Source organism: Nomia melanderi, chromosome 8, assembly GCF_051020985.1.
Source record: "Nomia melanderi isolate GNS246 chromosome 8, iyNomMela1, whole genome shotgun sequence".
Lineage (NCBI taxonomy): Eukaryota > Metazoa > Arthropoda > Insecta > Hymenoptera > Halictidae > Nomia > Nomia melanderi.
The window spans coordinates 2,685,823-2,699,447 of record NC_135006.1 but is presented as its reverse complement, the minus strand read 5'-3'; the positions used below and the strand labels follow the sequence as shown (position 1 = coordinate 2,699,447).

At 30.9% G+C, this 13,625-nt stretch overlaps 3 protein-coding genes across 10 annotated transcripts; 2 read left to right on the top strand and 1 right to left on the bottom strand.

Annotated features, from left to right (window-relative positions):
• The first annotated feature begins 134 nt into the window (after positions 1-134).
• Positions 135-4,554, top strand: LOC116426650 (uncharacterized). 6 transcript variants are annotated; one of them, XR_012999129.1, is made up of 5 exons: positions 135-603; positions 983-1,082; positions 1,372-1,529; positions 1,655-3,459; positions 3,615-3,679. XR_012999129.1 is itself a non-coding variant. In XM_031975900.2 (5 exons), exons 1-5 carry the CDS (start codon positions 3,263-3,265, stop codon positions 4,434-4,436), a joined length of 810 nt encoding a protein of 269 aa, XP_031831760.1. In that variant the 5' UTR covers positions 2,631-3,262; the 3' UTR covers positions 4,437-4,554. The 6 variants fall into 6 exon arrangements, 2 of the variants coding, with proteins under 2 accessions (XP_031831760.1, XP_031831759.1); XR_004234954.2 differs by having other exon boundaries at positions 136-363; positions 501-1,082; XR_004234955.2 differs by having other exon boundaries at positions 136-1,082; positions 1,655-3,295; positions 3,376-3,459; positions 3,615-3,674.
• A 1,563-nt stretch (positions 4,555-6,117) lies between these two features.
• STUB1 (STIP1 homology and U-box containing protein 1) lies at positions 6,118-9,424 on the top strand. 2 transcript variants are annotated; one of them, XM_031975908.2, is made up of 5 exons: positions 6,118-6,283; positions 6,381-6,534; positions 6,595-6,793; positions 7,996-8,333; positions 8,422-9,424. In XM_031975908.2, exons 2-5 carry the CDS (start codon positions 6,418-6,420, stop codon positions 8,662-8,664), a joined length of 897 nt encoding a protein of 298 aa, XP_031831768.1. In that variant the 5' UTR covers positions 6,118-6,283; positions 6,381-6,417; the 3' UTR covers positions 8,665-9,424. The 2 variants fall into 2 exon arrangements, with proteins under 2 accessions (XP_031831768.1, XP_031831769.1); XM_031975909.2 differs by having other exon boundaries at positions 6,125-6,283; positions 6,342-6,534.
• Positions 9,425-9,540: 116 nt separating this feature from the next.
• Positions 9,541-13,591, bottom strand: PGAP1 (GPI inositol-deacylase). 2 transcript variants are annotated; one of them, XM_031975878.2, is made up of 10 exons: positions 13,174-13,591; positions 12,640-12,793; positions 12,448-12,558; positions 12,231-12,334; positions 11,725-12,168; positions 11,408-11,661; positions 10,904-11,329; positions 10,441-10,827; positions 9,982-10,359; positions 9,541-9,867 (listed from the first exon to the last, which is right to left on the bottom strand). In XM_031975878.2, exons 1-10 carry the CDS (start codon positions 13,327-13,329, stop codon positions 9,603-9,605), a joined length of 2,679 nt encoding a protein of 892 aa, XP_031831738.1. In that variant the 5' UTR covers positions 13,330-13,591; the 3' UTR covers positions 9,541-9,602. The 2 variants fall into 2 exon arrangements, with proteins under 2 accessions (XP_031831738.1, XP_031831739.1); XM_031975879.2 differs by lacking the exon at positions 13,174-13,591 and adding an exon at positions 12,944-13,041.
• Between the last annotated feature and the right edge of the window lie 34 nt (positions 13,592-13,625).

Here is a 13,625-nt window from a genome sequence, read left to right as displayed (position 1 = left end):
TTCATATATGAACATAAAATGTATCATTAAAATAAATTAACTATCAATGTTCAAACAAAATATTTATCACAATGTCGAGATTACGTACTTGAATGTTATATACATTTAATAATGTTCAATATTCAACTATCAAAACTCTAAAATATGTAAAGCCTTTAATGATTAAATGGTGTATCACTATATAATAATAAAATTATACAATTCCGATCATCTATGATCGAAAAAGTGGTGGCTATCTAATGTATAACATCGAATGTAATAATTCATTCGAAACCCTTAATGGACAGCAATTATAACACATCAAATATATTAATATTAAACAAAACTACACCGATGCAACCAATTCTCTACAGAAAAAAGATTGTGAGTAATATGCCTTTGTATTTTTACATCTTCCGTAGTAGTGTTTGCGGTGTAATAAACGTTCGTATATTTACAACGAATTTCAACACGCGTCAGCAACATTCAATTGTCAAAAGCGGTATAATATGCTTTGTCAGTCCTGGAGGTAACGTTCACAACTTACTGCACCGAGGACCGTCACACTTGGTTAACCAAGACAATCGGGATCAACGATCAGTTGCAGCGCACGTGAAGTTAAAGGTAGCCTTGTCGATCGTCGTCCGGAATTACTTCATTCTTCAAAGATTCTTTCACTTTTCTTTATCACTGTCCAAACAACAAATAACCTAAATTATCGAACTATGATACTGTTTTGTGTCTGATCACTATCACGCTACCTAGTTACTGTGAAGTAATATACGAGGATAAAAAGGTAAAGAGGATACCCTAAAGAACAGAAACGTAGCGTAGACCAAGTGCCGATATGCTTTGGATGGTACTTGCTACGCGCCGTCTTCGAGGTGATAGAACGTACAATGTTCGGAGCACCGCGATACATTCGAGTGTTTCTATACTTGTGTACTTGTTGGTCGATATTTTGCACAATTTTTTTTATTTTCCCGAACTTCCTTGGCGGAAGAGCCCCAGAGAAATTGGCCTCTAAACAAACGGAATATCGGAGAGAAATAGTGGACGTCATGAGAATACCATCAAGAGAATCCAATTTGAATGACGAACAGGTACGTTCGTTGTTTCGCTTGCACATTAATTTATTTTCATTTCTTCTGCGCAATTATTGAATAATTTTTTTTATCGACCGTGCCACATACTAGCTTAATATCTGTGAAATATTTAAACCCTGGTAAGGATCGTGTACCATCACATCGGAGAGAAATAAACTATTTTAATCGTAACCCACTGCTTTAAATCCCGTTTCAATTAATTTTCTCTTTTCCTCTGAATAAAAAGTCCTCCAGAAAAAATTCTTATATTTACAAAATAATTAATTCACACCTTTCCTCGTGTTAGATTGGTAAGATGACTTCACTTGGAAGGTGGCTTTTGTCTTCTGAGGGAAGTTTTCCACCGCCGAAAATTAATACGAAAAAGGAACCCTATTTGATTTTAATTTGGATGCACGGGAAGTTTTTGGAACGCAGGCACATCAAACGCTTTACAGACAAAGAGTTAATAAAACCGAGTCATTATATTAATAAAAATAATAGTATAATTTGTTCAACAGTACGAATGTGTGTTAGATCCTATTCGAAATAGATATTGCGAAGAGTAACGTGAATAATAACGTTTTCAGATATTCTCCGTGGGAGGATTGCTCGGTATCAGAATGCGTGATATCATATCGGCCGAAAGATATAGTTATAGCGGATGCGGTTATATTTCATTTACACTTAACGAAAGGTGTATCCGAATTGCCAATTAGGAGTCGGCGGGAACAAAGATGGATCTTCTTGACCGACGAATCACCGATGCACACATTCCTCTATGGAAATCAGCAAATATCGGAATATAATGGTTTATTCAATTGGTCAATGACCTATCGAATGGACAGCGATGTTCCGGTACCGTATGGCCGAGCAATACCTAGATCACATGTAAATTTTGAAAAAGATACCTCGAAAGATGACGTCAAGAAAACAAAAAAGAAATTGGTTGCTGTGATGGGCAGCAACTGTGGCGGAGCGAACAATAGATGGGGCTACGTGAAAGAGCTTAAAATGATTCTTGGTGATGATCTCGATATATACGGAAAATGTTTGAACGGTAACGCGACTGCGTGCCCAGGCCATTTCTTTAACGATTGTCACCATTTAAATGCTTATAAGTTCTATTTAGCCTTCGAGAATTCCAATTGCAAAGAATATTTAACGGAAAAAGTATTTTGGAACGGTTATAAAAAATTAGCGGTTCCAATAATAATGGGCGCGCCAAAAAGAGATTGCGAACGATTGCTACCACCTGATTCATACCTACATGTTTTAGATTTCGCTAACCCATCAGCCTTAGCTAATTATATACGATATCTTGATCGTCATGACGATAAGTATCTCGAATTTCACAAATGGCGTAAATATTACAAAGTAATCAATGAACACGGTTATTTTAAGAGCATTTCCCGACATTACTGCCGTGTTTGCCAGGCTTTACATTACAATTCTCCTGATATTAAAGTATACGAAAATTTGCAATTATTTTGGAACAAAAATGAAGATTGCATCCCTTGATATCTTTAATTACGTTATGTGGTTGTACAGTAATGTCATGAATAATGAAATTCATATTATTTAGTAATAATTACTTAAATTATTAAATTATGGAATTATAATAGATTAATTGCATATTCATAGGGCTAATGTATCATAATATACGGGTTCCTGATATTATTGTACAATAGTAATTGTAACCTGTTATAATTACAAGAGATTTCTAATCATTTAGTGGATTATATAACGCATTGTTGAGGCTATAATTTATTTACAACAATTTATCACATGTTATATTTTGTATGACGTAATGCGTATTAAAGTCGGATACTATTATACGCAATAAATACATATATTGTACATTTCATAGTAAATATAAAGTAATTATTTATATATACATCGCAAAAGTATTTTATACATTAATTGTTAAAACTTTCATAATGACAGTATTAGGTTAGAATGTTTCATCATGTTTATGTTAATGTTTTACGTAATACAATAAAAAATGCTCAATCCGTGTCACGTAAAGAATTCCAGCAACGTTTCTGTACCCTTTCAAGACAATGTCATAAAATAGTTTATTCTAAAGTATTTCTTCGGAAAATTTTTACCAATACTAGTCATTCACTATGTACTAGATTGGTGGATGTTTCAGTACACAGTACTATATCTATGAAATTCTGTCTTGTTACTAAACTATGGAAACAACATCAATTTTTATCAAAGTTCCGGTACGTTTTATCTCCAGCGTTTTATTATACTACACACTCTATTAAACCGTCTCCAACTATGACTTCGAAGTGTTTTAAAGGGCACAACGATCATTACAACGGCGTAACTGTCGATTCAAATGAGGAATCTTGCGTACCAGAAGTATTTGCTCAGCGTCTTAAAAGTATGTGATACAACATTTGTTAATAAAAAATTAGAAAATATGTTATTTGATTAAAAATTTGTTGTTCTCTATTTTCATTGTTATTTTATTATTTTTGTACAATATTTATAAATATTCTAGACTAATATTTTTTTCTAATTGTGACTTTATAATAGTTTCCTTGCAAGAATGGATAAAAGATAAAAAGCGTACCATATGGTTTCGAGTACATTTATCACATTCTGAATGGGTCCCGATACTGGTTAAAGAAGGATTTAAATTCCATCATGCGCGAGAAGAATATGTTTCACTGTACTTATGGTTGGTTAAAGATGAGGAATGTAATGTTCCACATTATGCTCACACAAATTTAGGTGTTGGAGCATTTGTGTACAATGAGAAAACTAAAGAAGTTTTAGTCATTAAGGAAAAATATGCGCAAAGATCACCATTTTGGAAACTACCGGGTGGATATGTAAACCCAGGTATAAATATCCATGTTTAATTGAAACATTTTTAATCAAATAATTCATAACTATTCCATTAATAGGTGAAGATATAGAAGCAGCTGTGAAAAGAGAGGTTCTTGAAGAAACTGGCATTCAAACTACTTTTAAATGCTTAATAGGTTTTAGACATACTCATGAGCATGCATTTGGCTGTTCAGATATATATATAATTTTATACTTATCTCCTAATAATTTTAATATTAAAAAATGTGACAGAGAAATTTCAGAATGTCAATGGATGAAGGTAATAAAATCTTTTCTATCATCATACAAACATAAATTTTCTATGTGTTACTACCAAATTGATTATTTTAACAGTTAACAGAATATATAGGACATTCAGAAGTACATGGAAATAATAAATTGGTTGCAAGAAAAATGTTGGAATTCTTTAAGCACAAAATGGGTCTTACTGTGGAATATGCACAACACCCTATTTCAAACAAGCCTATAGCCGTGTATACTATAACAAATACAGCTGAAGCATAATAATGGTGATTGGTAAACAAATTAGTAGTTAGGTAATCTCAAAGTTATAAAACAATTGTAAATCTTATATGATTAAGAACGAATAAAACATTAGACTTACTCAAACAAAAATACAAAACATGTAATGAAGTACATTATTATGTACAATGTTATTCTGTATCTTATATCAACGCATGTTCTAATATGTACACAGAATGAAATTAAATACCTACTGTTAACATTAAATTATAATACAATAACAATTTACATACCGCAAATACATTAACATTTTTAAGGTAATATAACTACATAATATGGTGAACTATTGGTGAAATATTGGTGAATTTAACTATATGTAGTAACATTAGTGTTTATATATTAAAATTTAGATTATTTACTTTATTAGGAACACAATATGACAAATGTATATACCATAACTTTCATTTAAAACCATGTCCTTATTATTCAATTATGATGTGTTTCTTCTTGCTTCATCAGAAAATATTTTATATTAGATTGGTGGATACGTAATGCATGTACTTACATAAGTAGTTAACGTATTAACTACATAATAATAAATAATATTTATTTAACACGTTCAACCCGGCGTGGACCACCAGTGGTCCACGGGCATTACTATCATCTGGCGGCGTGGACCACCGGTGGTCCACACTTAGTTTGGTCCATCTGGCGGTGTAATATAGAGACTTCCAAAAAATGCGTCGAGTTGAACGTGTTAAGAATGTTCCTAAAATATTTTAAAGAATAAAAGATTAGAAGAAGATTATGATCGTAAAATAAAAATATTATAAACACAAATTGTACTCTGCCGGGCGTGAACCTGCGATAAAAACACTTCCAGCGTATTTACAGCCGGATAACTTAAACGCTTCGCCAAACAAATTGTTGAAATAAATGATGAAATTTTGAGAGATAATGCATATTCGTTTTCGATTAACTTCAATAACTTCATTTTTTTTCATATGCACGTTATTTTTTAAAATTCTAAAATACTAAAAGTCACATAACATAGATACTATACAAAGTACACTAAAAACCTGAAAAAATTTTGAAAGGCCAACAAATCTGAAAAAATTTGAGAATGTCTGTCATACTAATATGTTTACTAATGTCAAAATTAAAAAGTTGTTGCTCGAATGCTTCGTTACAAAATTTATATTTTTCTATTTTTTGGGGGGATTTTTAATTTTTCATGCTAAGAATTTGGAACTAAAATCTCAAAAAATTCTCAACCATGCACTACTATGTCAAAAATGTCTTCGAATTTTTTCACAATTTTTACGTATTATTCAATAGGGAAAATGGGGCAAAAACTGATAATTCGAATTTACTCTATAATTACCCTTCTGTTTGAGCTAAAAATTGGCGTACAATGTTTTTTATGGGTAAGCTATCGAAAGAAACTTTTTCGAGAAAATTTGGTCTAAGAGCACTTCTGACCCCGTTATCCTGCTATAGCCTTCCCAACTTCAAATTTTTTCAAGTAGATGAAAATCTGTTTATTATTTGGATGCAATTTTTTATGTTATTTATTGTGATTTTTTCTTTTTGATTGAGAAATTTAACTTTTAATAATACCATTATAAATTTTACTTAAAAATCTTAAGTACGAATTGTGGCTAAGGCAAACCCAGTGATTGTAATTGTAGATGGTAAGTACATAGCTCTATGTATACAATAGGTCTCAAAAAGAATGGTATCAGCGCTCTCTGGTGTCATGATTTATAATCCACGAGTGGTCTCAGATTTTATTGAATACTATACCCTGTGTTATATCTGTATTGTCGTACTGTGGTCAACGAGTAACAAATATAACAAGAAAATGGAAGAACACGTATTTATTTAAGGTGATACATCAGTTTATTGATTTATTTTTTAAACAAAACAACTGATTTTTTCTATAAGATGATTTAAGGAAACTTATCGAGAACAATTCATACACAGGGAGCTGGTCAATTCGCGATAAAGTATCGCTGTCAAGATGAGTAAAATGTATACAACCGCAAACCTTTCTGACAAGGAATTAAAGGAACAAGGAAATCGTTTTTTCAATCTTCACAAGTATGAAGATGCAGCGTGTTGCTACACAAAAGCTATAGTAAGTGTTCTTGTGGTTATAGTACACAAAGAAATTATAATGTTACATTGATTTATATAGATTAAAAATCCGTCCCAAGCATTGTATTTTACGAATCGAGCACTGTGCCACCTAAAGCTCAAACGATGGGAATCATCCTGCCAAGATTGTAGACGTGCTCTAGATATTGATCCATGTTTGGTAAAAGGTCATTTCTTTTTGGGTCTCGCACTTGTGGAATTGGATCTTTTCGATGAAGCTGTTAAACATTTGCAACGAGGTACTTATATGCATCATTCATTGATAGATTTTAAGTTTTTAATTTGTATACAACGGATCACCATAAGGCAGTGCCTGAATAATTAAGAATTCTTTTTAATATGCTTTGTGTTAGTGCATAGCTTGTTTAACCATGTGTGCTGAGACGAAATGTTATGCACTTTGAGTGTTGACTATCTCAAATGTGGACATGGCGCTTATGTTATTCGATCTTACTGTTCAATAAAGTTTGGACAAGTTTGTCACAGCTGTCCATCAATTACCAGCACAAGTGGTTAATTCATATTTTTCTTGTGCTCCGTTATAATTGGGTGAAGATAGCTCTAAGTAGAGTGCAACATTTATTCGGTAAAATACCTAGTTAAATAGAATTTGGAAAAGATGTGAATTAAATAAGTTGAGTATACTACAAATTTGTGTTATACAGTGACGCCTGCTTAAATTTCACAAAACTCAGGAGCCAGTAGTGAAATTCTTACAGGCAGGGTACAGTTTGTCTTCTAAGAATTGACATGGACACGACTCAACTAAGTAAGAGAATAGATATAACGAGTGCAAGTGAGATGAACGCAGAATACCTCAAGCAGTGACGGTCGGGGCCCAATATTTCAAAGCTATACCGTAATTTAAAAAAAATAAACACATAAGAGAGAAAATTTCATTTTCAGTCATTTTCATCTTATCTTTATAAGTGTAACACCAATGGATTACTAAGATTTTCTCGATTAAAATGAGTCCAAACACGACGCGAATTGGACTAGTTTTATCGATTTGAAGTATTCATATATTTAATTCTGTTATTTATATTAAACCGGTAAAATTAGTCCGATTTGCGTCTTGTTTAGGTTTGTTTTAATCGAAAGAATCTCGGCTATCTGATGCTCCAATTATAAAAATAGGATTAAAATTGCGGAAAATGAAATTAATGTATGTCTGTTTTGTATTCTTTTCATTGTATTCATTGTATTCATTGCCTACTGAGATGAGACTTTGTTGAGCTCGAGGGACTAACTGCTGGGAGAAAAGTGTGGATGAGTCTTGGAAATTTAACCATACAGATTTTAGTGAAATTTAAGCAGGCATTACTGTATATAGTTACACAGAAATATTTCACAAATATTCTTTTTTATGGTACTCATGGTGTTACAATAATTTAAAATTGATCCTTTGTGTTCTTATGCGCCTTGAATAATAATTGTTTAGCTGTGGATTTGGCGAAGGAACAAAAATTAAACTATGGGGATGAGATGACCAGTATTCTAAGACAAGCAAGAAAACGTTGTTTCCAGTTAAGGGAAGAGCAAAGGATAGCACAAGACATTGAGTTACAATCATATTTAAATCAGTTGATAGTAGAAGACGCTGAACGAAGCATAGCTGCTTTAAAAGAACAAGAAGCGACAATAGAAACAAATGGAAAAACTGAAGGAGAAGCTGCATCTGATACATTTACAAGAAAAAAAGAAGAAGTAGAAGAAAAAAGAGATACGTGTATGGCTCGACTTAATGATTTATTTGAAAAAGTGGACGAACGAAGAAGGGTGAGTTTTTTCTTTATTATATTTTTTAATTATATATGTATAACAAATAATAATTGTCCATTCATGGTTTTATGAACATATCGAGTAGAAGAGGGAAGTACCTGACTACTTATGTGGAAAAATTAGTTTTGAAATTTTGCAAGAACCAGTAATTACACCAAGTGGAATTACATACGAGAGAAAAGATATAGAAGAACATTTGCAAAGGGTGGGACATTTTGATCCAGTTACTAGAGTTCGTTTAACTCAAGATCAGTTAATCCCAAACTTAGCAATGAAAGAAGTAGTAGATACGTTCCTACAGGAAAATGAGTGGGCATTATATTATTAACCTTTTGTTGGGCGCAATATAGACATTGACATCATTGGACACAATATATCAGAATGATTGCAGAGTATAAATGGGGTACAATGATAATAATAATAATAATAAGATAACAATTGACAGTATTTTCCTGTTATTAAAGATCTTAAATTCTTCAAAATATCTTAAATTTGATTAGTTGTAACTGTAATTATTAATATACAGGGTGTCACAAAACAATGTTATCACACTTTGATTGTTTATAAAGTGTATATTAAATATTGTACAATTTGCTTTCGATGTTTATAACAAACTGTGTTGGGGGGGAGGTATACATAAAATTCAGCGTTTTACCAGCTAATGAAGTGTAGTAACATTTTTTTGCGACAGCCTGTATAAGAGCGGCAGCAACAAATACGTTTCGCTTCAAAATGTGAAATAAAATTGTTTGATGTGTATCAATCTGGACAGTTGCGTCCAATGGAAAGTTAAAATGTATACTTAGATTACTGCCGTGTTTTCATGATGAAATGTTCTTTTTTACTTTAATTGAATATATCCAAGTCATTATTGTTGTATAATTTGTTAAAAAATTATAAATGTATTATGTAGAAACAAAATTTATTACTTTAAAAGTTTTCTAAACTGTTTGTGTATTACTTGTAAAAAACCAGCACAGCACCCGTAAATGGGTTTTTAGGTAATATAGATCAGATCATGTATATTACAATTGTATATCTCTTTTTCCCATAATTGATAAATAAAGTAACTTATTTTGTGACATATACACATTCTTGTTTTCTTACACAATTGTTCTTTAGAAAATAATTTATGGTAAGTGAACAGTAATCTGTAAGATATTCTGTCAATTATTCATTTGTATTAGAAATCTTTGTATATATGATATTCAATGTTTAAACAATGAAATTTTATATATAAACAGAATTTATGTATTAGAGAAATTTTTAAGAAGTAATAAAGTTTAATGTAATAAGACTAGTAACTCCAGCAACTATGGGTGGCATATAATATTGATAAAATTGTGGACGATCTGCTGCTCCTATTAGAAGTATGATCCAGCCTACAAAATATAATACACTGGCTAATGCTTGTGATCGAATACCTTGATATTTAGGAGGAATTTGTAACCAGCCTAATGTACTACATGCTACTAAGATTGTCCAGCTATGATATAGCAGGGGATCTTCAGTAGATAACCTTATGTCATAACTGAAACATATAAATAAAAAAATGCATAAATTAAAATTATATTTTTCATTACATTTCGTTTATGTATATTATTGGTACCTAGAGATACAATATAATAGTCATGTAATAACAAACCTGAAATTTTTTGCCCAAACTAGAACAGATGGCATAGCTGGAATAGCAGTGAAACACCAAAGCAAGAAAAGAATAAGATGATTGAATATTTTCTGTCTAATGTCTTCGTGTTCTGTAGAATTGTTTTTCGTATCTTTTGATCGTTTAATCCAATTAAAATGTTGCAGAGAAGCCATTAAAAGTTCTTCTAAATAATCCTCATACATTCTTGTCAAATTTAAAAAATACAAAAATACCGAAATTATCATAGCTAAAGCTCCGCAAGTCGCAGGAATTATCGATAAAACAAAAATCGTTGTAATAAATGGCAACTGATTCAATCCACCGAGTATCCAATCTGACCATGTTGTTGAAAAGGCGATTGCACGTGCTAAGAATCTAAAAGAATCGACAGATTTACTTTTATATAATATAAAAAATATATAGAATTATATTTAGTAAATAATTAAATATTTTTACCTCACAGCAATACCATGTGCCACTGAACCCAAAAATATAATGGAACAACACAATCCAATGGTGATTACACAAAGAATTGCCAAAGCAATGAGGCATTCGAAGATTAGATCATAATAATACGAAAGAAGTATTGTAATTACTATAGTTGGAAGTCGTTCACGGCCGTGATTAATTCTTATTGATAGAAATATTAAAAGTAAACTGATAATCGTTGTATACAGAAGGTACCAGCGATCCCTGACAATACAGGAAATTTTATCTATAATACTGCCTTCTTGAATATCGATTGTATAAGAACACGCTGGATCTAAAGTTAATTTCAAATACGGAGAATCATTAGAATATTTATATCTGGTTTGCATTTTCATCGTTTTCGGCCCGTTATCACTAAAAGCAATACAAATTTTGTTTTCATTTATGCCTTCGAAATTATAACGTACCTGTTTTAATTATCTGTACTTACACAACTGTAAAAAATTGAATTTGCGTGACACCAATACTACCAGGCTCGCGTAATTCAACGATTGCATTATGTTTTGGATCTGTACATTCAGAAGTTTTAAGTTCAATTGTTATAACATTTATATTGTTGTCAATAGTAACATAGTATCGTACATGTCCGATATCAGATCTTTTAGCTTGGGATCTTATGAATAAAGTTTTTAATAAAGGTATACTGCCCTTAAAAGGTATCAGTCTTGTTTCATAATCATGTAAATCAACATTTACTAAAACATGTTTGTCTAAATCATCTGGTGTAATTCTTATTACAATGTGTGTTACTCCAGGATATTTTATTTCTTTAAGATTTAAGTCGACTGTTTTTCTTTGACGATATAAAAGATCCGGTAAAAGTTTTGTCCTATTACTTAAATTCCAGCCCCAAGTACTAAAACAAATAGATAGCAAATAAACATATTTTCGGTTTATTTGAATAATATTCTAATATATTAAAATATGTTATTACCAAACCCTTGATTGTCCTTGAATGCTAGACGCTGCACACGCAAATAACCAATCTTTAGATTCCAGATTTATAGTATCAATAGTTAATTGATCAGGTTGTCTGTTTAGTCTAATCATAAGGTAAACAGTAGATGTTTTTTTTGATAAATTTTTGTTGCTCCATGTATACTGTGTTCTAATATCTTCTATCCATTGACCACCAGGTTCAAACTGTACTGTTTCTTTATAATAATATAATCTTTTTCCAGCAGCATGCTACAAATTGATTGTATTAGAAATATTAATATGCAGGCATTAAGAATATTAAGAGATTCTTACATGATGGAAATGATATGATAAAGCTTGCATCCTCTCTTCAGGCTTGGAAGAAATTCTAGGTGGTCTTTGAGAAACATTAACAGAGTCAAATAATGAACGCACAACAGTGAAAACTAATTGTTTACACCAAAGAATGCTTAAATGATCTGTGGATTTCCAGACATCTGGTATATTGGTTGAAAGAACATTAATATCTGCTGTAGTATCTATATGTTGTGTAGTAGTTACAAGTATATCTCGTGGTCCACCACCTATCGATATAATGTTTACTTCTGCATCTTTAATTTTATTTAATTGGTTCTCTAAATTATAGTAATAATTGGCTAAAGTTCTATCTAAGACTAACGTAGGTGTATGAGGAGTAGCCAAAGTGATAATAATATTTGTCACACTGGCATTTACATTAGAAGTTAATAAGACAGAACCTTTAGCAACGAGACCTCCCTACAATAACAAAACTGTTTTTTAAAACTGCATTACATTAACTAAATAATTATTGTACTTACCATTGAATGTCCGATAAGTATAACATTCTCCACGCTAATTTTGTATAAACTTAAAATTTTCTGTATACAATGTGAAACATATAAAGTTTCTTCCATTAATACACCTTGGATTAATAATTCATTAATTACTAACTTAATACAATTATTTTTAGAAGACATTAATAATTATTAAACTATCATTAGCATGAAAAACTTTATATATATTTATTTTTTGTACCTCCATATAAAGCAGAATAATCCTTGCCCAATGAAACTGTGAAATAGTCAAAATGAAAAGGGGTTCTATCTTTTAAACTTTTCCTTAAGCTCACCGAAGCAAGAGATCTTACTAAAGAAGAAGAAAGACATGTATGCATTAAAAATAAAATAAATTTAAGACACAAAGATTTTATGAATAAATTGTAAAAACCTTGCTCATGAGATCCAGCATTTCCTGGTATAAAAAGAACTGGTATTCCGGAAAAATACATTCTTCTATGTTTTTCCGTAACAAAACCCTCTCCATATACATATAATCCATATCTAGGATATCGTTCCTCTATTTCGTTATCCAAAGATATCCTCTGATGATGATAATAAAGTTTTAAATTATACAAGTATAAGCAGAAAAATTATAGTCTTTAAAACAAACATTCATGTTTAATGATATTAATTGCTATAATGATAAGTTTCATTTAAAAACTATCAAAAATGATTTTGCAAATGAAACTTACTTGTATTTTTATATTTTATCTTATTTGAGACTTAGATACAATCTTATCTTATTTGGAATATTAAGAAGATCTTATTTAATTAATGTTATTATAAAAAGTATACTAATTAATATTGGTAAGTAATGTAATTTAGAACAATCAGTGAGAGGACCCAAGGGTTACAATAAATTAGACTAACATTCATTCATTTTGTTTTAATTACAATAAAATTTCATATTACGTTTACGTACCACATACTGTGGATATTCAAACATATATGTCATATCGCAAGTATTTTCTTCAAAATCCGTAATATAACGAGCGGCTCCAAGAATGTAGAGTAAAAGGAATAACATTAAAAACGAAAAACATGTGGCGTAGATCAATATAGATCTAAAGAGTATCATTTTTATTTTGTTCAATAATTTATATGAAATGATCAAAATTATGAATCCTAATAGAAGTCTTCATTAGTCGGCACAACGCGAGATATTTAACAATAAAATGATCACATTATGTTGTAATACAAATAAATAATGTAACATTAACTGAAGAAAAATAATTAATAAGACTTAACATGTTTAAGCTGTAAGATTACGACACTGAGAAGACTGAATTGGTTATATGTAATCATGTACCTATATAATACAGAACATATCTCTGTGTTGTATCAAGTACCTATACTACTGCGCAATCTCGTTTA